This window comes from Bombina bombina, chromosome 5 (genome assembly GCF_027579735.1).
Source record: "Bombina bombina isolate aBomBom1 chromosome 5, aBomBom1.pri, whole genome shotgun sequence".
Lineage (NCBI taxonomy): Eukaryota > Metazoa > Chordata > Amphibia > Anura > Bombinatoridae > Bombina > Bombina bombina.
The window spans coordinates 662,146,447-662,170,921 of record NC_069503.1 but is presented as its reverse complement, the minus strand read 5'-3'; the positions used below and the strand labels follow the sequence as shown (position 1 = coordinate 662,170,921).

At 35.9% G+C, this 24,475-nt stretch overlaps 1 protein-coding gene across 1 annotated transcript in view; it reads left to right on the top strand.

The window, feature by feature from the left end:
- The first annotated feature begins 223 nt into the window (after positions 1 to 223).
- LOC128661588 (cadherin-9-like) overlaps positions 224 to 24,475 on the top strand; it is a 569,287-nt gene continuing 545,035 nt past the window's right edge. Inside the window, exon 1 of the mRNA XM_053715826.1 lies at positions 224 to 409. Within this exon, the coding sequence (XP_053571801.1) occupies positions 224 to 409 (186 nt within the window). The remainder of the gene's footprint in view (positions 410 to 24,475) is intronic.

The window sequence follows — 24,475 nt, the reverse complement described above, 5'->3', positions numbered from 1 at the left end:
CAAAATGTTAAAATGTGTCTGCTACCATGAGATAAAATAATACCAAACCATTGTCACTTAAAGGGTTAATTCCAAATAAAATTCAACTAAATATATATTCTGTAATTACAAAATCTTAAAAAATAATGGAAATAACACAAACTTTTTTTTAACAGACTTCAAAATTGAAACTCAGGAATATTATCTACAAATAATGAAGACTTGCTACAATTTACTACTGGTAATGGGTGCTTATTTAATCATTATATCGCAAACAATGCTAATGGATAAGAATCATCAACAGCCAAAATCAATAGAAAGAAGAAAAATAACTGAATACGGAAATAAAATCTTACATCGTTCAAAACGAGGTTGGAAATGGAACCAGTTTTTTCTGCTTGAAGAGACAGACACACAATATGTAGGCAAGGTAAGATTTATTGTAAAAAATATTATTTGAGCTTAAGAAACAACTTTGTTTGATTGTCATAGACAAAGGGCTAGATGTACAAAGGTTACAAACTGACTTATACTAATGCATGACCCCCTGGTCTCACGTTAACAGTCACAAGAAACCGGAGCATGTCATTCAACCTAAACTTATCTCTGGAGCTCTAAGTGGTTAAGAAACAGCTGTCATGTGACTGCTGCTTCTTAGTTTGCGGTAAGAAGACTCACATACACTTATGTACCACAAAGGCTCCAAAGCAGAATCCACTGCTTAATACATGGAGCCCAAAATACTTAAATATAAAATAATAAAAATGTTTTATGCATATAATTACATATCACTATACCTTTTAAAGGTAAATATATTAATAAATGACACTGATTACGACTAAATTTCACAAAACCAACATAGTATTATTGGCATAACAAATATGTATGTAAAAATGATATAGAAAGTTGAAGATAGGTACAAAATATAATTAATTAAGAGAAAGTACAATTATCCATAAGGAATCAGTAGATCATTTTGAGAGGTAGACAAGTAGCCATATAGCCATATAACATCCTTTTGGCACTTTAAGAGAATTACCCTTACTTTTTTCAGTTTATTGGCCCAACAGTTAATTATATCCTACATAAATATTGTGATTTAATTGTGGGGACAATCAAACAATATCGCAAGGTTCATGTTAGTGTTTGCACTGTTGGGTAAGGGATTTTCTTTTGGTGGAACTGCTAGTTAACTTGGTTGGGGAAGGTGGGTAAGAACATTACCTTTTGATGATACAGCCTGAGAAGTGTGTATGACAAGGGCTTATTCCGCTGAAGGATTATAAGGTATAAATTTAACTCCTATGGTGGATAAAATAAACAGGTAGATTTTTGTTATATAATATTGAGGAAGATAGGTGTGATGGGAGTTGGGTTTTGATGCTGCAGTTGTCATTTAAAATATCCTAATGAATATTATGTGTAATTTATTTGTAAAAAACTTGGTTAAATCTCTCTGCATTCTTTCAGGTTTGTAAGTCATTTTTTTGTGTGAGATAAAGTACCTTTTAACAGCTACATTGTATTGATTGAAAAATAAATATACTGTAGGGTCAAGACTCAAAATCTTCTAGCCCAAAAAAAATAAAAAAATCTTATTGCACAAGAAAAACCGCTGAATGACATTATCAGTATGCTGACTACTTTTTACCACATTGATTATAAACCATATAATACATTTTAACCACCCTAAAGTACTTTTGTCAGTATTAACATTTAATCCTCCGACTTTGGGCTAGATTATTAGTGGAATTGTACTTTGCACTCCCGTTCGCATGTTAGATACGCTAGATAGAGATTTTTTGAGCTCATCAGGTACAGGTTGAAGGTAAAACGTTTTTGCACAAGTGCTAACCCGATGCATGCAAAAAGCCAAAGTTAGAATATTGCTACTGTGTTAACGTATTCCCCAATAGACTTCAATGAAGAAAAGTGGTAAAAACACCCTTACGCACAAACCCGATCGTGTTTTCTCAAATATGCTAACCCGACATGAAATATGATTCCAATGGTCTTAACATAGCAGAATATATTCTATTTATTCTTAAATATATATATATATATATATATATATATATATATATATATATATCAAATGCTTTTTTTTGTTAAAGTGCATTTATATTTATATATATATATATATATATATAAATATATATATTTACTGTATATATACACATACACATATATATATTGTGTGTATATATATATATATATATATATATATATATATATATAAATTCAAGAAGTAGCAGTAGTCAATCTTCATAAAAGAAAAAGTCTTTATTTATCCATACGTTAAAATCGTCACAGAGGTACACAAAGCAGCATTCAAGATCACAGTATCTGCTAACATGTTTCGGCCCTCAGGCCGTAATCATAGCTGTAATACTTAGCACCTGTACCCTTTAAAAAGCAACAGAGCCACCTTGATTGGTCTAAAAACAAAAAGGTGTGATCAAATGCAAATTCCTTATTACACTATATTTAAAGGTGCTATCAAAAATGTGATACCTGTACACAGAGAGTAGTACTATAACTAAATAGGATAATGTAAATCCCTAATGGGTGTCATAATGCTGACCACCAAAGAACTTATTTAAGTTAAGAATATACATAAATAAATAAAATAAATAGATAATCTCTAACGGATGTACAGACAGAGTAACATATTTATATATTTAAACAATGCATAATATAAACTACAAATGCATGTAAGTTACTCAGGTATAATTGATTAATTATCGAATCCATTATCCCTTTTATTTTAACTTGTTTTGTATGATGTGTATTTTATTTTATTGTGGATCCTATATGTAGTTTCATTGACAAATGACTAGGAGAATTACAAATCCTAATTATTAAAAAGAACTATATAGTAACATAAGAAAGACTGATATAAACTAATATAAAGGTGTGAGAGTGCATCCTAAGCTGGACTAAAGGAAAGACAATATATTATCATAGAAAGTAATATACATATATATGTATGTAATTTATTGACATATAAAGCAATGTTTTCTTAGTAGATAATTATATTATGTCCTTATGTCCATCACATGGTCTTATCTCTCATGACATAAAGTTAAACTCAGTCTTGCTCGATGTATTCCTAAAATCTAAGCTAGATGTTATCTAGACCTAGTTTGATCTAGGTCTGCTGGAGAAGAGGGAAGGAAAATATCACTGCCAGTGATTAATCAGATCATATTCAGAGTTTAATCCTTTAGGAACCCTGGTTTGTAGTTTAAAGATCCAATACATTTCCCTCTTCTCCAGCAGACGATCCCTGTCTCCCCCTCTAGGGGGACAGTATACTCGTTCAATAGCCTGCCATCTCAGAGTGTGGAGACTTTTTTGATGTTTATTTGCAAAATGTTGTACAAGCGGAGTAGTTGCCTGTCCCGCCTGTATTGTGGACAAATGGTTACGCATTCTCACTTTTATCTCGTTTGTCGTTAATCCTACGTACTGCAAATGACATGCTGTACAAGTTAGAAGATAAATAACGTACGTGGAAGTACACTTAAGACAGCTTTCTATTGGGAATGTTTCACCTGTGTATTCTGACTTAAAAATGTTGGAAGGTAAGACGTATTCACATACCTTGCATTTATTAAGACATTTAAATATGCCTTTATGTATGAGCCAAGAGCTTTTTGGTTCTTTTAGAACCGGAAGCACTGAAGGGGACAAGATATTCCCCAGTGTAGTAGTCCGTCTATATGAACAACGTAAACCTTGAGAAATGCACCTTTCCAATTTATCATCAGCTGCCAAAAATTTAAAGTGTTGTTTTACGATGTTAAATATAGCAGGATACTCTTCACTATACTCAGTAACAAAGGTAACACCTTTATGTTCATTGGAAACATTTTTATCTTTATGGATAAGTGAACTTCTATCCATTAAATCCACTTGCCGTTTCGCCTTAGATATTATTTTCTCCTGATAACCCCTGTTTCTCAATCTTGTGGATAAGTCTAAGGACTGTTGTTTATATACCCTATCTGATGTGCAATTGCGTTTCACCCTAATGAACTGTCCCTTGGCCACTGCAAAAGGCACATGACTGGGATGACAACTTTTACCATGCAAGAGAGCATTGCCGGTTATGGGTTTACGATAAATCTCAGTTTGAATGTTGCCCTCTTTTGTGCCAATCAGGGTAATATCTAGAAAATTCGTGGTATTCTCATTTAGATCACTAGTGAATTTTAGACCAATTGTATTCAAATTGATGTATTCAATATAGGATGCAAAGTCTGAATCGGAGCCCTGCCAGATAAGGAGAAGGTCGTCGATAAATCTACCATAGTAGAAAATAGAACCTCTAAAAGGATTTCCATCTCCATAGACGTGGGACAGCTCCCACCAACCCATAAATAGGTTGGCATAGGAGGGGGCAAACTTGGCCCCCATCGCTGTCCCACGTCTCTGGAGATAGAATACCCCCTCAAAACCAAAATAGTTATGGGTAAGCAAGTATTCCAATACCCTCAGAATGTAAAGCTGAAATTCTCTTGAATAGTCTGAGTGGAACTCAAGGAAGAATTCAATAGCCCTCAGACCCGCATCATGAGGGATGGAGGAGTAGAGACCTACTACATCAATAGTGGCCCATTTGAAAGTATTATATTCCCATTTTACATTTTCAAGAATATTAATGACACTTTTGGTATCCTGAATATAACTGTGCAAATTAAGGACGAGTGGTTGTAAAAGGCTATCCAGCCATTGAGAAGCATGTTCAGTTAGTGAGTTGATACCACTAACAATAGGACGCCCTTTGACCTCTATGAGCGATTTATGTATCTTGGGTAAATGATGGAAGATGGGCACAACTGGGTTAACAACCACCAGATATTCAAATGTTTTTCTATCAATGTGCCCATCCTCCAACCCGTCATACAAGATACTCATGAGTTCTCTCCGGAAAGCATTCGTAGGATCAGTGTGTAAGGGAGTATAATCCTCAATATTATTTAATTGGCGTAGTGCTTCATTAATATATTCTACTCTTTCCATAATGACCAAAGATCCACCTTTGTCAGCAGAACGAAAGACAATGTCTTTCATCTGTTTAAGTTCTTTAAGTGCTGATCTTTCTGAATGTGTTAAATTCGATTTGTTATTGGTGGTAGTAGTTTTGAGTCTTAATAAATCCCTTTCTACCCTTTTGAAAAAGGTCTCCAAGGTATTGCCCCTGTTGTGAATGGGATAAAATCGGGATGGATTTTTGAGGGTATTAGAAGTATTTACTCTATTATCATCAACAGTCATAACGCTCTCTCCTGCCAAGTTCTCTAGAGTGACTAAATCACATGTCTCATTGAAAGTCATATTATGTCTGGGTATTAGACTAATAGTTTGCTGGTCACTATTAATATTCTCTGAACTTTCTGTTTGTTTCAAAAAGTGCCTTTGTAATGTCATATTGCGTATTAATTTATTGACGTCCAGAATAGTATTAAAGACATCAAAGTGTCGTGTTGGGCAAAAATTTAAACCTCGGTTCAAAAGAGAAATCTGTGCTTCAGTAAAAGTGTGTGAGGACAAATTAACTACATTGTTTATTTGTACTTCCGTCTCCCCCTGTTTCCCCCTAAATGGTATTGGTTTTGTGTATTTGGTCCTATTCCTGTTTTCTGTATGGGGATGGAAAAAACCTGTTCTAATTGCCTTTGGTCCTCATTTTGTGGTCCCTCACGTTGTGTTCCTAATGCGGAGTCTTCCACATATATATACCTTGAATTTGAAGTCGTTGGTGCACTTTGTTTATTTTTAGGTTTGACCACCTGTGTGTCACTATCCTTACTGTGTGATGACACCTGTGAAGTGTTTTTTAATATGCTTTTAGGCTGTTCTTCCCCCCCTGAGGCTCCTATATCATCTCCTGATTCACATTCAAATTCAATATCTGAGTAAGTGACCTTTTTAATTACACTTTTATCCTGTGCATTCTCATTGTTGTTACTGCTAGCATTTCGTCTATTTCTAGACCTAGATCTCCCTCGATTGTACCTCCTATTCACTGCCTTATCAGACCTCTTCCAGACATATACACAATTATTGGAATAGTCTGATTGATCCCTGACAAATTTGTTATGTTTTGTTTCTAACACTTGATTTTTGTTTTCTGCTACTGTTATTTTCAGGATCCCATCAAATTTAGCAAAGTTGGAATCCAATTGCCTAATATTCATTTCACTTTGTAATAGACTTATCTCTTCCCTAATAATACTTAGCAGATTAGTTTTGTACGTTATCAAGAGAGCCATCAGGCGCAATGAACAATCACTTAAAATGTTATTCCAATCACTTATAAAGTCAATATCACAGACATCAAATGTAGGGAACTTATTAAGTCTTAAGCCCCTTGGTATTATTCTTAATTTAACATATGTCTCCATAGTCCATATATCCCATTGAAGCTTGTGTTCTCGTATAAGGAGCCTCTCCATCTCATCAAACAATGCAGGTAATGAATAATTGGATTTGTTGGTAGAAAATATTCTCTCAATCTCAGAGGTAGTACAGTCTCTTTCAGTTTCAGGCATCAAAGAATAAAAGTGTGTGACCTCCATGGTAAATATTCTTTAAGAGTAAACAGCTCAAGTAGGTATAATGGTATAGTGCAACCAGGTATGCACTTTAATACAAATCAAAAAACAACGGAAATTACCATTATAAACCATGCAATGTCCTATATTAATATATTATGACAAAGGACAGTGTTCTTTGAGAAAACAGTTCTGCAGGTGTTTGCACAGTTATGAAAAATAATAATGACCAATCGATGATGAATATGGTCACAGAGAAGTCTCTTAGTTCTATTCACACCCCCTATATACGCTCGGCATGTGTATCTTCAGAGCACTGGGTTCTATCATACAAACAGTCCGATAAAACAATGCGTAGCTTGTCGCGGTAATATATAGCAAAACAACCAGGTGTAAGCCAAACTTCGTGGTATCCAGGACCACTACTCACCGCTCAGCATGACCGCCAGCTTCTCGTGCTCACTCGTCATCCACCGGCGTCCCACTATGCGGGAGGGGGTGTGAGGCCGTGATTGCGTGTAGTCACGTGTCACGCTGCTCCAATCCTTGCTACAGAAAAAGTGCTGGATGCAAGTCTGGAGAAACTCTGTGCAAAGTCCCAACGCAGCAACCGGAGCTGTAATGAGATAGATTGCTGCTGCTGCCTGGTGTAGTAGAGGTAAATTCAAGAAGTAGCAGTAGTCAATCTTCATAAAAGAAAAAGTCTTTATTTATCCATACGTTAAAATCGTCACAGAGGTACACAAAGCAGCATTCAAGATCACAGTATCTGCTAACATGTTTCGGCCCTCAGGCTGTAATCATAGCTGTAATACTTAGCACCTGTACCCTTTAAAAAGCAACAGAGCCACCTTGATTGGTCTAAAAACAAAAAGGTGTGATCAAATGCAAATTCCTTATTACAATATATTTAAAGGTGCTATCAAAAATGTGATACCTGTACACAGAGAGTAGTACTATAACTAAATAGGATAATGTAAATCCCTAATGGGTGTCATAATGCTGACCACCAAAGAACTTATTTAAGTTAAGAATATACATAAATAAATAAAATAAATAGATAATCTCTAACGGATGTACAGACAGAGTAACATATTTATATATTTAAACAATGCATAATATAAACTACAAATGCATTGATTCCAATGGTCTTAACATAGCAGAATATATTCTATTTATTCTAAAATATATATATATATATATATATATATATATCAAATGTTTTTTTTTTGTTAAAGTGCATTTATATTTATATATATATATATATATATATATATATATATATATATATATATATATATATATAAATATATATGTATATTTACTGTATATATACACATACACATATATATATTGTGTGTATATATATATATATATATATATATATATATATATATATATAGTGTATGTGTATATATATATATATATATATATATATATATATATATATATATATATATATATATATATAAATGCACTTTAACAAAAACAACATTTGATATATATATATATATATATATATATATATATTTAAGAATAAAATCTATTAAAAATTATTTATAACAGGGTGGCATGTTCAACAGGCTCTCCTATAGTTTCTAAGGAGATACCAATTATTGGTATCTCTCTATAGCATCTATACTAGATATAACACATTTATTTGTGCTTTACATTTTGAGGGCATGAAAATCACTTAATTTGCTATATTTATGTTTTAAGAGCTGTTGGTCAAACAGTAGAGGCCTACAGCAGCAGCACATCATGAGGTTGACCCCCCAGTAACCTAGGTTATGCTGCCACTTCTGGATAGTAAAATGCTAGACTCTTCTATAACAACACTTACATTTACCTCCGTAATTGCCTCCCTCTCACTTAAATCTTTAGTTGTTACACATTTGAGATTGGCCATGTGGGAGCAGGATCCTCTAAAACACCTAGATGAGCACTATTTGAAATTAGGAAACATTTTGCTTTCTTTGATTGAGAAAACACCTCCTAGTTATGCATTGGGGCAACGCGATCCGCAGTTTATGGTTCCCGATGAGAACACTTTTGCCTCTGTTATAAATCCTAACCCAAGTAGCAGTTAACCAATTTGCTTAGGCCATCTTACTGATGCATGTATCAGGACCTCACAGAAGAAAAATCTTGCTAATGGGAAGTGTGAATCACAACCCAGCCAAGTGCTCTCTAACTTTCATCTACCTGGCAATGCTCAGCGATCATAGTGATGGATGGAGGGTGTCGCTACATTGGTAGACAGACGTCTTTAAACCACACATACACTTGGTCTTTTACAGGTGGCTAGAATAGACCAGTCACAGATGTTAGTTCACCAAAGCTCTGAAGAGTACAATTCAACAAAACATTTTGTTTTAAGAGCACTAGGTGACTTCACCATAGTTCCCTGTAGGTGGGTCCACGGTTCCCTGACCACAGAGGTTAGTGAACCCTGTTGGTTTTCTGAAATGACTGGTTTGGGACTTACTCAATTTACATTCAGGCCACCAATATATCACCTAGTCTTTGCTTGATAAATAAATTTACTGGCCTTCATAGCAGAAATAGTGAGATTTGTTAATCCTTCGTAGCCTACATATACCTACAAGCTGGTTCACTGCAGAATTAATATGAGGGATGATCCTTCACACCACAAAATGCAGCAGAAAATCAATGTGTTCCAGATGTTGTGTCAGCAACCAAACCCTTTTTTACTACAACAGTCGGGACACACAGCTTAATATATATTCTTTTGCCCCGGATAGATCTTGGAAGCAAGTTCGGCAACTTCATGCATATGTTTATCCATATTGACAAGGTTCTGCACTGAGGTTGTGCTTCTCTAGAAATAATTAATATGAAAAATGTGTTTAGCGACAGCATATTTTTTCTAACTGTTATATCCGTGAATTTTAATTATTTACTGACGTTTATTGCAGCTGCATGTTAATTTTGTACTTCCATTAGTTAACTTTGCATATATTTTAAAGAAGTAACTCTATTTAGCCCTGCTCACTTTTTTTTGTATATTTTAGAATAAGGTTATGAAAGGGTTTATTATGCTCTTGGTTATCTATTTTGTGACCCATAATTCTATATTGCTTATGAAACAGTGGGGGCTAAGGTTACCTTCTTTGTCCATTTCCCCCCCTGCCCCCCACACATGGTTATCTACCTGTGGTTGGATCTGGCTCTGTGCCCCACTGTCATCTGCTGCGACTGTGGGACATTGTCAGATATCAATACGACAATAACACACACATTAAAATCTCTCATCACCATCATGATAACTTGCTTATACCCTGCCTTTTGGTAAATTATTGAAAGAAATAGTGTTTGTACAAAATAGTAAAATATGTAAAAACTGGTTGAGGTAAGTCCACATTTAGCACATATCATTGTCAAGTTGAAATTAAATTGAATGAAACAGGAAAATAAATTAACAAAACACAATTAATACAACTAATACTAAACTGGTCAAGTCAGTATACATTCTATATAGTGCCGATATCAATGTATAATTAGTGCATCTATGAGCTGTTTACCCGTATTTGTACTAGGAAGGTAAAGTAAAGGGATGAAGAGATGTCAGTAAAGGTCCAGAGAAAGTCAGTATGTGGTAAAGGAGGTTAAGGAGGGTTGGAATGTGAGGGATAGAGGTTGATGGGATGAGAGGAAACATATAGTAGGAGGGAACGACTTGCAGCTTCTCCCATGGGAAGTAATTTATTTCATACTAGGGTAGTTGAGAGGTGGATTCACAATAGAATAGATTATCGTGATAGAGATTTATAGTGTCCCTTTTAAAATAGCCATATTCCTCTAGTTTCAGTGTGTGTTCCTTCCACGAAAGGTAGGTAGGAATGTATTGCAACTTCCACAAGGTGGCGATTAGCTGATTGGGAAAAAAAATTTGTGTTACTTATAATGTACTTCCATTCAGTGTCATTAAGTTCTCATTAAGTTCTCTTTCCATGTCCATATCCATATGCCAATGTTGTACATAGTTAGGGTGTAGTTTGTAAAGAGTGTCAGTAACCAAACATTTGGTCAATGCTAAAGTGTGTCACAATGTAGAGTGTGCAGAAGTGGATACGAGATGGTGCAACTGATGGTGTTTGAGCCATTTTGTGAAAGCTCCCCCAAGTGTGTTTCCTAGATCTTGCCTCTCTTTGAGTTTACCATTTGACATTATTTTGATTATTGGTGTTGTGTATCCTAGTTCCCAATTAGTTAGTTTATGTAATTTGTGTTCTAGGCCCCCATGTAATTCTGCATTGTGGGATACTGGTGATAAGGGGGATATTAAGGTCAAAATCTTGGGGGTTTTGTAGATCAAGAAGTCTCATATTGTAAATATTTGGTGGAGTGGGTATGATTTTATCCGGGGGGTACGGCTGTTGTTTTCCACCCAGCATAGCGCTCCCGGGGAAGGAGATTTTAGTATGTGGGAATCTAGGGAAACCCAGGCTTAAGTGATCTCATTACAATGTCAATCAAGAACCCTCTGCAAACATATAGCTTTATAGTATGTGTCGATATTGGGGAGACCCAGTCCCCCTTGTTGTAGGGAGCAGTACATTGTTCCTTTGATAATTCTGGGTTTAATTTGCCCTCATACATAAGAGCTAAAAATTTCTGTAGAGAGTTACGAAAGGTTGCTGGGAGTGAGATTGGGGCAGCTTGAAGGATGTATAGTAATCGGGGTAGAGCGTTCATTTTTATAGATTGAATGCCCAGCAGGAAAGTGGGCGATCACTCCATGGTACCGATTTACGAAGGCCCGAATGCTTCTAATTCTAATTGATTGACACCCCCGCTAGTGGCCAATTGGCCGCAAATGTGCAGTGGGCAATATTGCACAAGCATTTCACAAAAAATGCTTGTGCAATGATAAATGCCGCTCCCACTATGATAATTCGGCCCCCATAAGTGAAGATCATTCTGGAGATCTGAGAGCAGTCTGGAATAGTTCATTTTAAAAAGTGTTTTGGGATTGGGTGATAAGTATATACCCAGATATTTTAGTACTTTGTTTTGAGACTTGAAATGACAGGTTTCTAATAGTGCATGGTATGAGTGGGGGGGGGAGTTATATTTAATATTTCAGATTTTTGATTATTGACCAAGAAGTTGGAGTATTCACGAAATTCTCTCAGTACAGCAGGTATGGAGATAATGGGTTTTGATAATGGGAGTAAAATGTCATCAGCATAGAGAGATTGTTTAAAGTCGTGGGGGCCAAAGTGGGTTTTGTCTGATTTTTTTGTGCCAGTACTTCCATGCTTATTACAAAAAGAAGTGGGCACAGGGGACACCCTTGGAGAGTTCCGTTGTGAATGGGAAAGAAGTTGTATAAAAGGCCATTTGTTTTACTTTTGCAATGGGGGTGTGGTAATGGCTTTTAATGTGCTGAAGTGTCACTTTACCAATTCCAATTTTTTGGAGGGTAGCATAGATGAATTTCCAATACATGCGATCAAACCCATTTTTAGCGTCTGCCGAGACAACAACCATCTCTGTTTTATGATGTTTAGCGTGATCAATCAATTGTAGCGTCCTGATGGGGTTGTCTCTCGCCTCTCTGCCTGGGATGAATCCGGCCTTATCTGAGTGGATAATTTGGGTTAATAGTCTACTGAGATGGTCTGCTAATATTTTTGTGTATAATTTTACGTCTGTGTTTAGGAGGGATATTGGTCTATAGCTTCCCATGTTGTTATTGGGTTTATCTGGCTTAAGTATTAAGGAAACATGTGCTTCTAAACTTTATGGTGGAAAACCTCCAGTGTTGTCTATGTGGTTAAAAGAAGACAAGATATGTGATGCTAATGAGAGTTTATATAGTTTATAGTACTTGTTTGAAAAGCCGTCTGGGCCGGGACTCTTATTGTTGGGTTGGCCATCTATTGTGTCTAGGACTTCTTTTAATGTGATAGGGGAGTCTAAGGATTTTGATCCTTGTGCATAAATCCCTGGGAGGTCTACCGATTGAAGATATTGTTCAAGATTGTGGGGGAGGGATAGTCCATCTGGGTTTGGAAGGTTGTATAATCAGTGATAAAATTCTTTAAATGAGTTTGCTATTTCTTTTGGGTCAGTTATACTAATCCCCTTTTTTGAATGTTTCTTTTCTGATAAGATTATTAAGTGCTTCTCTAGCCTTAACTTGGTGTTGCATAAGGTTGCATCTGTTAGGGTGTGATTTGTCGTCCCGCTCAGTCTGTTTAAGGTCTAACAGGAGTATTTTGTGTTCCAGGTTATATTTATTCTTTATGGTTGTTCTTTGCTTGATTAATTTGCCCCACAAAGGGTTGCTTTATGAGTGAGCCATTTGGTTAGGTCGTTTGTATCAGTGGTATTGTTAAACTGGAAAAAATAAATATGGATTGTTCTAATTGTGTTTTAATAGTGGAGTCATGTAGTAATGTTTCATCAAGTTGTCACGTAAAGGGGCATAGGGGAGGCTGTGGGCCATGTTATCTCTAAGGTTATAGACGATTGATTGATTGAATGTTAATTGTATTCTGTTGTGGTCTAGAAGCTAATAGTCAATGCGTGAATAGATATGCCTATGGTTAGAGTAAAAGGTGTAGTTGTTTGAACAGGGGTGGTGTAGTCTCTATACATCTAGTAGTAATAATGTATCTAGTTTGTTTGTTATGTGAGTTCTATTTTTGTTTGAAATGTAGCTTTGGCCAGAAGAGCAGTCTAGCATCAGGTTTAGTGTAATGTTGAGATCTCCTCAAACTATTACCATCCCTTTTGGTGTTTCGAGTAATTTGTTTAGGGCAGTTGTTATGAAAAGGTGTTGACCCTCGTTAGGGGTGAAGATGTTCATTAATGTGAGTGGGCAGTTATGCAAAAGTCCTATTAATATTACATATCTACGTTCTTTGTCCCTATATTGATCTAGAGGTTGAAAGGGAGTATTTCTATTAATTAGTATGCCTATCCCATTAATTTTCTTTGTATTAGAATCAAAATATTGTTTTGTGTAAAGTCTTTAGAGTATATTTTGGGGTCTTTGCCTTTTGCAAAATGCAATAGAGCATTTGGTCAGGGAGTTTAGACCCTTACAATTCTGCAATATAAGTAAGATCTTGGGGATACTCATCGTGTTGGAGGTGTTGGTGTGGTAAAGCTCTTATCTTGCCTAGTGGGAGATGGTAGTCTTTCTGTAAATTATATTGGGCTAGACTACAAGTGGAATACTAATTTATCCCTCGCCTGTAAATGGGCAAATTTACCCATTTACGGGCAAGTGATAAGTAACCAGTCATTACAAGTGGCTAGTTTCTGCTAATGCAAGCTCATGGTAGCAAGTAGCTCTCTGAAAATTAACCAGAGGACAAGCCTCTGGTTAATTTTAAAAATGTCCCCCAATTGCCCCAAAATGTAGTTTAGTGTGCCTTTTATAAAAATTAAAACAGTAGCAGCTTTTTTTCCAAACACTTCACACCCGTCACTTTTAACCCCTTAAAATTGCCTCCTGTGGGTGTGGGGTGTTAGAAAAAAAAGACACTGAATAATGCCTTACATTGTGGTTTATGAGGAATGTGTGTTCTCAATAAATATAAATGTATATGCTTATATACATATATATATTTATGTGTTAATATATACACATATTACCACATAAATATACATGTATATATTGATAAAAAAATATATTTACTTTTGCTACCCATCTCTGTGCGACTTACCCCCGCTGCGTTAGTTCTCATGCCGTGTTTTAAAACATGAAAACGAGGCTCCCATTGGAACCTATGGAAGTGCCCTCTCGTGAGCGCAATGCTTTCATGCAAAGCGAATGCGAGGTCACATTCGTATTGCACCTCCCTTGTAATACCAGCGCACATTTGCTTGTGCTGGTATTACTTAAGTTGAGTGCAAATATCGATTTTGCAGAAGCAATTTTTTGTGCTCATCTTGTAATTATTATTATTATTGGTGAAATATATAGGTACTCCCAGTTTACTGTCACTATTTGTTCACATATGTGTTACTTGGGGATTTTATATTATCAATAGTTCTTGCAATGCATCTGATACTTTATTTGTTTTCTTTGAGAAAGACAAAAATGCTTATTTAACACATTGGTGCTTTCGTAAACATCATAGATATGCAGAGTGCCAGAAGTGGCTCTTAGTTTTCTTTATTTTTTTTACATTATTTTTTCGTCTACTTTCATTTATCTTAGATTATATTTGTAAAGGTCCATAAGTGGCCTTTCATTCATAAAAGCCTTTAAGTGCTTCCATATTTCCAACTTTAAAAGCACAAAAGCGGCCTTTTGATGCTTAGGGGAGAAAAAGACAGGAACAGTTTTTTCACATTTTGTAAACTGTTTTACAGACATATTGTACAATATTAATGAAGACCATTACTTATTTTGTTTTTGTTTTTTTTAAATTGTCCTCAATAAAAATAACTACAAAAAATTACTTAGAAAATATCCTCCTATATGAAGAACATTGGAATGTGAAATATTTACAGTAAATATTCTTCTAACACCTGAGACCTCATATATTTAAGCTCTTATGTCATTTATTTAAACCAGTTTTTCTAGACAGTGTTATTATGATTGTATTTGTACATTGTATTTTTGATGTGTTTAGTGCAACTATTTTGTCTTGCGTAACAATTAACCTGAGCTCTGAAGTTACACTATCCCTACGCGCCTTAACCTCAATTGCGCTCAAATAAATGTGTTTACTTTAAACACTTAATACTTGTGCTACTTCAAACAAGTACAAAGAGCTGACATAAACCCTTTTTCGCCTGCACACAATAGTTAGCGCACCACTCGTAATCTAGCCCTATGTGGGGGTAATTATTACCCATAAGGATATTCTGACCATAGCTACAATTAAGGTGAAAAAACTTGCTCTGCAATACACAGCTACTCATATCTATATAATATAAAGACCAATGCCATTCCTATATACCATTGGGATCTTTTGATGCCTCGAAACCAAATATGTAGTTTATCCATAATTATTTACTATAGCACCTCCACTGTTAACCTATATAGTACCATTCTTCCACAACAATTAATACAGTATGTCATGTGCCTCAGGATTAAAGGGACCGTCTACTCCAGAATTTTTAAAGATAGATAATCCTTTTATTACCCATTCCGTAGTTTTGCCTAACCAACACAGTTATATAATTATACTCTTTACCTTTCTGATTACCTTGTATCTAAGCCTCTGTGGAACTCATTTCAGTTCTTTTGACATACTTGCATTTTAGCCAATCAGTGCTGACTTATAAATAACTCCACGGAGTAAGCACAATATTATCTGTATGGCACACAGGAACTAGCGCTCTCATATTATTTTATCTAATAAAAAATTATTCCCAAAAAATATTGCATACCAAAGTTATAAGTGCTTAAAGGTATGAGATCTCAGGTGTTAGAAAAAAAGGTAGGCAAAGGACTTAGAGAGAGAGAGAGAGAGAGAGAGAGATGCAAATTAGGTTCACAATGACACACCTTTTTACTCCAGCCTGCTTTTCAGCAGATTCCCTTAACGCCAAGTATCGCTATTCACACAGCTTATAGACTTAGCTAGGGTTAAAGCAGTGATTTAAAACTATCCCAGGACAGACTGTTTTGTAGTTGTTGCTACTCATCATCTGGGAGAAAGTTTAAATCACTGCTGGGTGAAGTTGGGTGAAGTTGATTCCTGGCAAATACAACAACATTTTAAATTAGGGGGAGGTAAAAAGTGAGTTTAAAATCCTCCACTAAGCATAAAATAGAGAAAATAACTCATTGTGAAGCTCATTAACAAATCTAGACAAGCCAGAAGGCTTGTTTTTCCCACAGAAAACCTCTGGAATACATTATTTACAATGCAGCAAAGGATTCTGGGTAAGAGATGCAAATTAGGTTCACAATGACACACCTTTTTACTTCAGCCTGCTTTTCAGCAGATTCCCTTAACGCCAAGTATAAGCTGTGTCTAGATTTGTTAATGACCTTCACAATGAGTTATTTTCTATATATATATATATATATATATATATATATATATATATATATATATATACAGAAATAGACAAAATAGAGTCCAGCACTATGTCCAAATCTTTTTACCTGGCTGTGTGCTTGTCACAATGGGGTATCAGCAGGACCCCAATAGATACAGTCCATATGTAGAAAGTAACAGCACCACAGCACACCAGTATAATTAAAGGTGAATTATTTCTTTACTGGTGATATCACAACCATAAAACAGCGACGTTTCGGACCTACATGGTCCTTATTCATGCATAGTTTAAAAACATTAAAACACACATTTAAAAATGATTAAATCAATCAGGTTTCAGCTCACATTACTAATTGATTTAACCCATACCTATCCAGGTATGACCACTGAAATATTTACTTTTTCTATTAGCGGCCTCTAGTGGTACCATGCTGAATATCACCCCAGTTCAATATCAAGATTTTATAAAAACAAGTATAGATCACAGTCCCTATTCAGACCAAAAGGATATAAAGTATTTAGTTTCTTAATCCACCAGACCTCTTTTCGTTTTAATTTAAGTTCTCTTTTGCCACCTCTCCTATGTATAGGAATATGGTCAATTACTTGGAACGCAACTGACTAACTGTGTGTCCCATTTGAGTAAAATGTGCAGATACCGGTAAAGACATATCTTTAGATTTTATTGATGCCTTATGCTGACTAAACCTGTCCCTTGCGGCCTGGGTGGTCTCTCCGATGTAACAGAGGCCACATGGACACTTAAGGAGATAGATTACATAATTAGTTTGGCAAGTATATAGGCCATTAATGGTATACTGTTTACGTTTATCATTCTGTGCCAAAAATTTGCCCCTGATTATCGAATTGCATTGGGCGCAGTGGAGACATGGATAGCAACCCTTATTTGGAGTAGTCAAATAGTTAATCTCAGACATTTTAGTTGTACCCACATCCGCTCTCACTAAATTATCCCTGAGATTTCTCACTCGTCTATATGATGGCATGGGTGGTAATTTAAATGATTCCACCTCTGGATTAAATTTTGATAGTAAGTGCCAATGTTTCCTCACTGTTCTGAAAATGTGTTGGCTTCTCTGGCTATATTCCATAGTGAGCACTAATCTGTTTACACCATTTTTATTTTTGGTTTTAATTTTGCTCTTGTCCAGATCTGTAATGTTTTTATTAATGATCTCCTGGCGATAACCCCTTTGGATGAACTTATTTCCCATGGATTTTAGTCTGTGTGGTAGTCTATCTTGATCACTGACTATCCTCTTAGTGCGTAATAACTGACTTCTTGGGATAGAATTGAACACTGTCTCCGGATGGAAGCTTTCATACCTTAAAAGGGTATTCCTATCCGTAGGTTAGTAAAGAGATCAGTGTTCAATTTATCATTTTGTATATATACAGTAGTATCAAGAAAATTAATATCATGTGTTGAATGTGTCAATGTGAACCTGATGTTTGTCATAGAAGCATTAATATCTTCTACAAACTGCAATAAGGACTCCAATGAGCCCCCCATATGCCAAAAATATCATCTGGCTAAGGTATATAGATGATATTTTGGCATATGGGGGGCTCATTGGAGTCCTTATTGCTCATTGGAGTCCCAAATAAGGGTTGCTATCCATGTCTCCACTGCGCCCAATGCAATTCGATAATCAGGGGCAAATTTTTGGCACAGAATGATAAACGTAAACAGTAAACCATTAATGGCCTATATACTTGCCAAACTAATTATGTAATCTATCTCCTTAAGTGTCCATGTGGCCTATCTGTATACATCTGTATCTGTATACATCTATAACTGTATATAATCACCTACGCACTATTGGCAAGATTCACTGTTTTCTGGGTGCTGACACCTCGAAGCAAATAACCCACTCCCTTGTAATTTCCCAACTTGACTACTGCAATAACCTACTTACTGGCCTTTCATTGGCTCCTTACAGCAGAATTAAATTTGAACCTCTCACCCTTACATACAAAGCCCCCACCAACACCACTCCCCACTACCTATCCTCTCTAATCAACAAATATACTCCAGCCTGCAAACTACGATCCAACAATGACCTGCTCCTTGCATCTTAAACCATCACCTCTTCCCATGCTAGACTGCAGGACTTCTGTTGTGCAGCTCCTACCCTGTGGAACACTCTCCCTCGTGCTGTCAGACTTCCCATAATATTTCTTCTTTAAAATGCTCCCTGAAGACATTTTTGTTCAGAGAAGCATAACACCCAATTCAGTAATACATTAATTCTACTTACCTAATATTTCCCCTCATCTAACTCTGTATTAACAACATTCTCACTCTTGTAGTCCTCACCTCCTGTTTCTTAACCTCCTACTCCTCGGGAATAGGGCCCTCAATTCCTCCTGTATGTTTTTGTCAAATGTTGTCTTGTCTCTTAAAAGTTTTATATTATTGTCTTATTTAAATTAATTGTACCCTTGGAGAGCGCTGCAGAATATGTTGGTGCTTCATAAATAAAAGTATAATAATAAATAAATAATAATTCTTGTATGAGCAGAACATTGGATTGTAAAAGATTCATATTTGTCGTGGTAGCAAATATTAGAATATGAGTTTGGGTTAGCGTGAGAGTCGGAGGTTAGGTTTTTTTTTCTAATTTTTTTCTCTATTGAATTCTAGGGGGGGGGGAGGTTATCTTATACCTGATAGTCTAGTTGTACTAGAAGTAATCTGTTTGCGCTTGTCGGGTAAGCGCAAGAGTGATACATTTTTATTTTTAACTCATAATGCAAGTTAAACCTGATCACGCAAAAAGTTTACTTCCACCACAATTAGCGCTCTAGCAGAGGCGGTAAATACCACTCCACTTGTAATCTATCCCTTAACCACCACACTAACCAAATGATACTGTTAACTTCTGCCACACCAGCCCAAAACCAAAACCATAACAATTCATTTCCGCTTAAGGATGAAATCTGGCAACTAACTTAACTGAAATAGTACATTAACATGCCTATAAACGCCTAAATTACAAGTAGAGTGAACCGCGCTCAAATTAAATTACTAGTGCTCTAATTTTTAGTTGAAAGTAAAGTCTCAGGAGCACTAACATCTGGAGATCGGATATTACAACCACGCTAACTTCCTTTCTCCATAGACTTCTATAGGGTGCGCTAAAAAAGGCGCTAACCAAAAGGCGCTAAATAGAAGGTGTGCTAGGCCATCTGGGCTAAAGCCGAAGGTAGTAAAAATAGTTAAAAAAAACTTTGTAATTTCAAACATTTCTAATAAAAAACATAAAAACATTTTAAAAATATATTGTAAGGCTCAAAAATGTATGCATGTGTGTGTGTGTGTGTGTGTATACCATACAAAAAAAACATGGATTCAAGTGAAAATATAATTTACAAGAAGGACTTTGGTAAAAGATAACGAGGTATATGAACATATTCCGAACCTAACAGAAAGGTTCCAGCTTACCGTAGAACCAATATCACAAAACAAAGTCCAGGATGGTATAGGAAAAAACAGGTATTTATTAATGCACTTAATAACAGAAAGCAACAGACAATGTGTCAAAAAATGAAAAAAGATAGACAGGAGCAGCAACAGCAGGCGTGTGTGGGACCACTGCACTTGTTCACTGCATAACCAGCCAATCTGCTACCTGTCTATTTAAAGGCATATGCATAATTGGAAAATTATCAATTAATTATTTCATGACTAAAGCACGGATCCTAAAGCAGCATCGAAATTCTGTAATATATGAGACATTCACCTAGATTACAAGTTTTTAGCACTATAGAGAAATTAACGAATGCAACAAAAGTTACGTTATTTAATTTCCTATAGCGCTGCCATTACAAGTTTTCAAACATACGCCTTTTGCATGCGATATGGTTGCGTTGAGCTCCATATCGTACACAATCAGAGAGCTGCTGAGACATGTTTGTGCACGATTTCCCCATAGACATCAATGGGGAGAGCCGGCAAAAAAAAAAAATAACACCTGCGATCGCGGAAACAAACGTTCCGTAACGCAGCCCCATTGATGTCTATGGGGAAATAAAAATACAGTTTAAACCTAACACCGTAACATAAACCCCAAGTCTAAACACCCCTAATCTGCTGCCCCTAACATTGCTGACACCTGCCTACAGTTAATAACCCCTAATCTGCCACTCCCGATATCGCTGCTGCCTAAATAAAATGATTAACCCCTAATCTGCCGCTCCCAATATCGCCACCACTATTCTACATGTATTAACCCCTAACCACCAGCTCCCCACATCGCAACAAGCTAAATTAAACTATATTAACCCCTTACCCTAACCTAACCTAACCCTAACACCCCTAACTTTAACATAATAAAAATATAGCTAAACTAAATTTACAATTATTAACTAAATAAACCTATAACCCCTAAACCACCAGCCCACCTACATCACAACAAGCTAAATTAAACTATATTAACCCCTAAACCTAACCCTAACCCTAAACCTAACCCTAACCCCCCTTACTTTAACATAATTAAAATACAGCTAAATTAAACTTACAATTATTAACTAAATAATACCAGTGAAATAAAACTAGTTATATTGTATCTAGCTTAGGTTTTATTTTTATTTTACAGGTAAGTTTGTATTTATTTTAACTAGGTAGACTAGTTAGTAAATAGTTATTAACTATTTTTGTTAGTTTAAAATTATTATTTTTTATTTGACAGGTAAATTTTAATTTAATTTAAGCTAGGGAAATTGTAATTTTAATATAAAGTTAGGGGGTTACTAGTTTTAACTAGTTTATTTTGTTTTGGGGGGCTTTCGGTTTATGGGTTAATAGTTTATTTTAGTATATTTGTTGTGGGGGGCTTGCAGTTTAGGGGTTAATAGGTTTTTTATAGCGGCGGTGTGGGTGGACAGCAGATTAGGAGTTAATGATATTTAAATAGTATAAAAAGAAATTCCTGAGGAGGAAAAAACTTAAGAGGATGCGCTTGGAACACAGGTTATCAAAGTAGGATCTAACACTTTATGATTGGGTTTGTACCCGTATGAATAAATAAAAAAATATAAACAGCACAGTGTTTGTTATGTGTGAAAAATTAATAATAATGACGAAAATAAATTGTGAGTAAAACAAGTGCTCAGGACAATTTGTGTATAATATTAGTGATACATTGAAATAATCAGATATCACAGATAAACAATGATATTTGTGGCGATGAGTAAAATATATAAAAAGTACTTATCAATGTCCCAAAAAAATGCTGTGATGTAAAAAATAAGTGTCCAATCCTAATATGTGAACGGTGATGTGTTCAGGTGTTTGGCGTGCTCCTCTTGTGTCCCGCGGTGCGATGGGTCAGGGTGTCTAGAATGGAAGATAAACAAGGGGCGCCAACATAGTGTGAATCGTTAAAACAACAAGTATAAAAGTGATGTGCAAAAACTACTCACAAGGAAAGTGGCACCTTAAATGAATAAGGTGCGATAAAGCAGGCTGACATTCAAATTCCAGCAGTCAGTACGCTGGAGGTCTCACCCAGAGGACCTGTGGAATCCAGATAGGCGTCTAGAAAGTAGCACCCACGTTTTTTGGGGCCAATGGCCGGACCATAGTCTTGATAAAGGCCCAGTTCTTAGGGCCGAAACGCGTTGACATATATGGACTTTTACCACGGAACCTTTCATACACTGACACTGTCAGTTTTGGAGAAAAGTTTCAGTGGCGTGAGTGCAGCAGGAGAACACCTATCAGCTTGCAGCTCACCTGGTCCGGCCATTGGCCCCAAAAAATGTGGGTGCTACTTTCTAGACGCCTATCTGGATTCCACAGGTCCTCTGGGTGAGACCTCCAGCATACTGACTGCTGGAATTTGAATGTCAGCCTGCTTTATCGCACCTTATTCATTTAAGGTGCCACTTTCCTTGTGAGTAGTTTTTTGCACATCACTTTTATACTTGTTGTTTTAACGATTCACACTATGTTGGCGCCCCTTGTTTATCTTCCATATTTAAATAGTGTTTGCGATGTGGGGGATCTTAGGGGTTAAATTCAAATCAGCCAATAGAATGAGAGCTTCTGAAATCCTATTGACTGTTCAAATCAGCCAATAGTATTTCTGTAGCTCTCATCCTATTGGTTGTTTTGAACAGCCAACATGATTTTAGAAGCTTTCATCTTATTGGCTAATTTGAATCTGAAGAATCAATTCAGCCAATAGGAATGCAAGGTACGCCATTTTGAAACGGGTAGCTTGCATTCAACTTCAGTGTATGGCGGTGATTGTATGAAGAGGAATCTCCGTGCAGGGTGTCATCGCACTCCAAGATAGCTCTGTGTCGCTGGGATAAGAATAGAAAACGTCCCAGAGATGGATGAAGGTGTCGCCACCTGGACGAAGACTTCTCGCCTTCTGGATGAAGATAGATATCCGGACTTCAGGAAGCGTGAGTAGATTTTATGGGGATAGTGTTAGGTTTGTTTTCAATTTTTTGGGTCACTTTTTTTTTAGATTAGGGATGGGCACTTGTAAAAGAGCTGAATGCCCTTTAAAGGGCAGTAAAAGAGCTGATAGCCCTTTTAAGGGCAATGCCGATACAAATGCCCCTTTAGGGGCAATGGGTAGCTTAGGATTTTTTAGAGTTATTTTTTTTTTATTTTGGGGGGTTGGTTAGGAGGGGGTTTTACTTTTTGGGGGGACTTAGTCATTTTTTAAGGTAAAAGAGTTGTTTAATTTAGGGCAATGCCCTACAAAAGGCCCTTTTAAGGGCTATTGGTAGTTTATTGAAGGTTAGGGGGTATTTTTATTTTGGGGGGCTTTTCTATTTTTATAGGGCTTTTAGATTAGGTGTAATTGTTTTTATTTTTGATAATTTAGTTTATTATTTTTGTAATCTTAGAGTTTTTTATTTTTTGTAATTTATTGTTTACTTTTTTGTAGTGTTAGGTATTTTTAAATGTTAAATTTAGGTTTTTAATTGGTAGTTTTTTTAATTTTATTAGAATGGTTATGTTAGGTTAAATTATAGTTTAAATTTAGGATTTTTTATTTCACAGGTAAGTTATTTTTTTAAAGATAGTTATATTGTAATTTTAATTTAAAGTTAGGGGGTGTTAGGTTTAGGGGTTAAAAGTTTAATTTGGTGTTTTGAGATTTGGGGGTGGCAGATTAGGGGTTAATAGGTTTAGTTTAGTAGTTATGATGTTGAGGGCTGGAGGTTTAGGGATTAACACTTTATTATAGTGTTGGCGATGTGGAGGGCTAGCGGTTTAGGGGTTAATAGCTTTATTTAGGTATCAACGATGTCGGAGGTGGCGGATTAGGGGTTAACAACTTTTATTAGTTTTAGCGATTTTGGGGAGCGATGGATTAGGGGTTAATAACTTTTATTAGTGTTGGTGATGTCGGGGAGCTGTGGAATAGGGGTTAATACTTTTTATTAGTGTTGGCAATGTTGGGGGCGGCAGATTAGGGGTGTTTAGACTAGGGGTTGATGCTAGGGTGTTAGGTTAAAAACGTAACTTTCTTTTCCCCATAGACATCAATAGGGTTTTGTTACGGCGATCTCCATTTTTCGATTGCAGAAAATTAAAATGGGGATTTAAGTAAGGGCTCTCAAAGCTTAATATACCTCAAATTAAGTATTCTAATTAATACCAAATGTTTGCACAGATATAAATGACAAGGTACATTGAAGTTAAAAATGTATATACACAGGGTTTAATATACGAAACAACAAATAGAACAATAAAAGTTTAAAAATAGGGACGTCTCCCTTATATCAGAGCATGAGTAACTGTAGACTAAAATTTAAGCTGCATTTGTGTAACTTAAATCTGGACACAAAGCGTAATATAAAGCTAAATAGCAGAGAGCATAAGACTTCAATAGTCTGTTATTGTATAAATATAAGAAGCGGATGTTTTGAAAGTCCTTT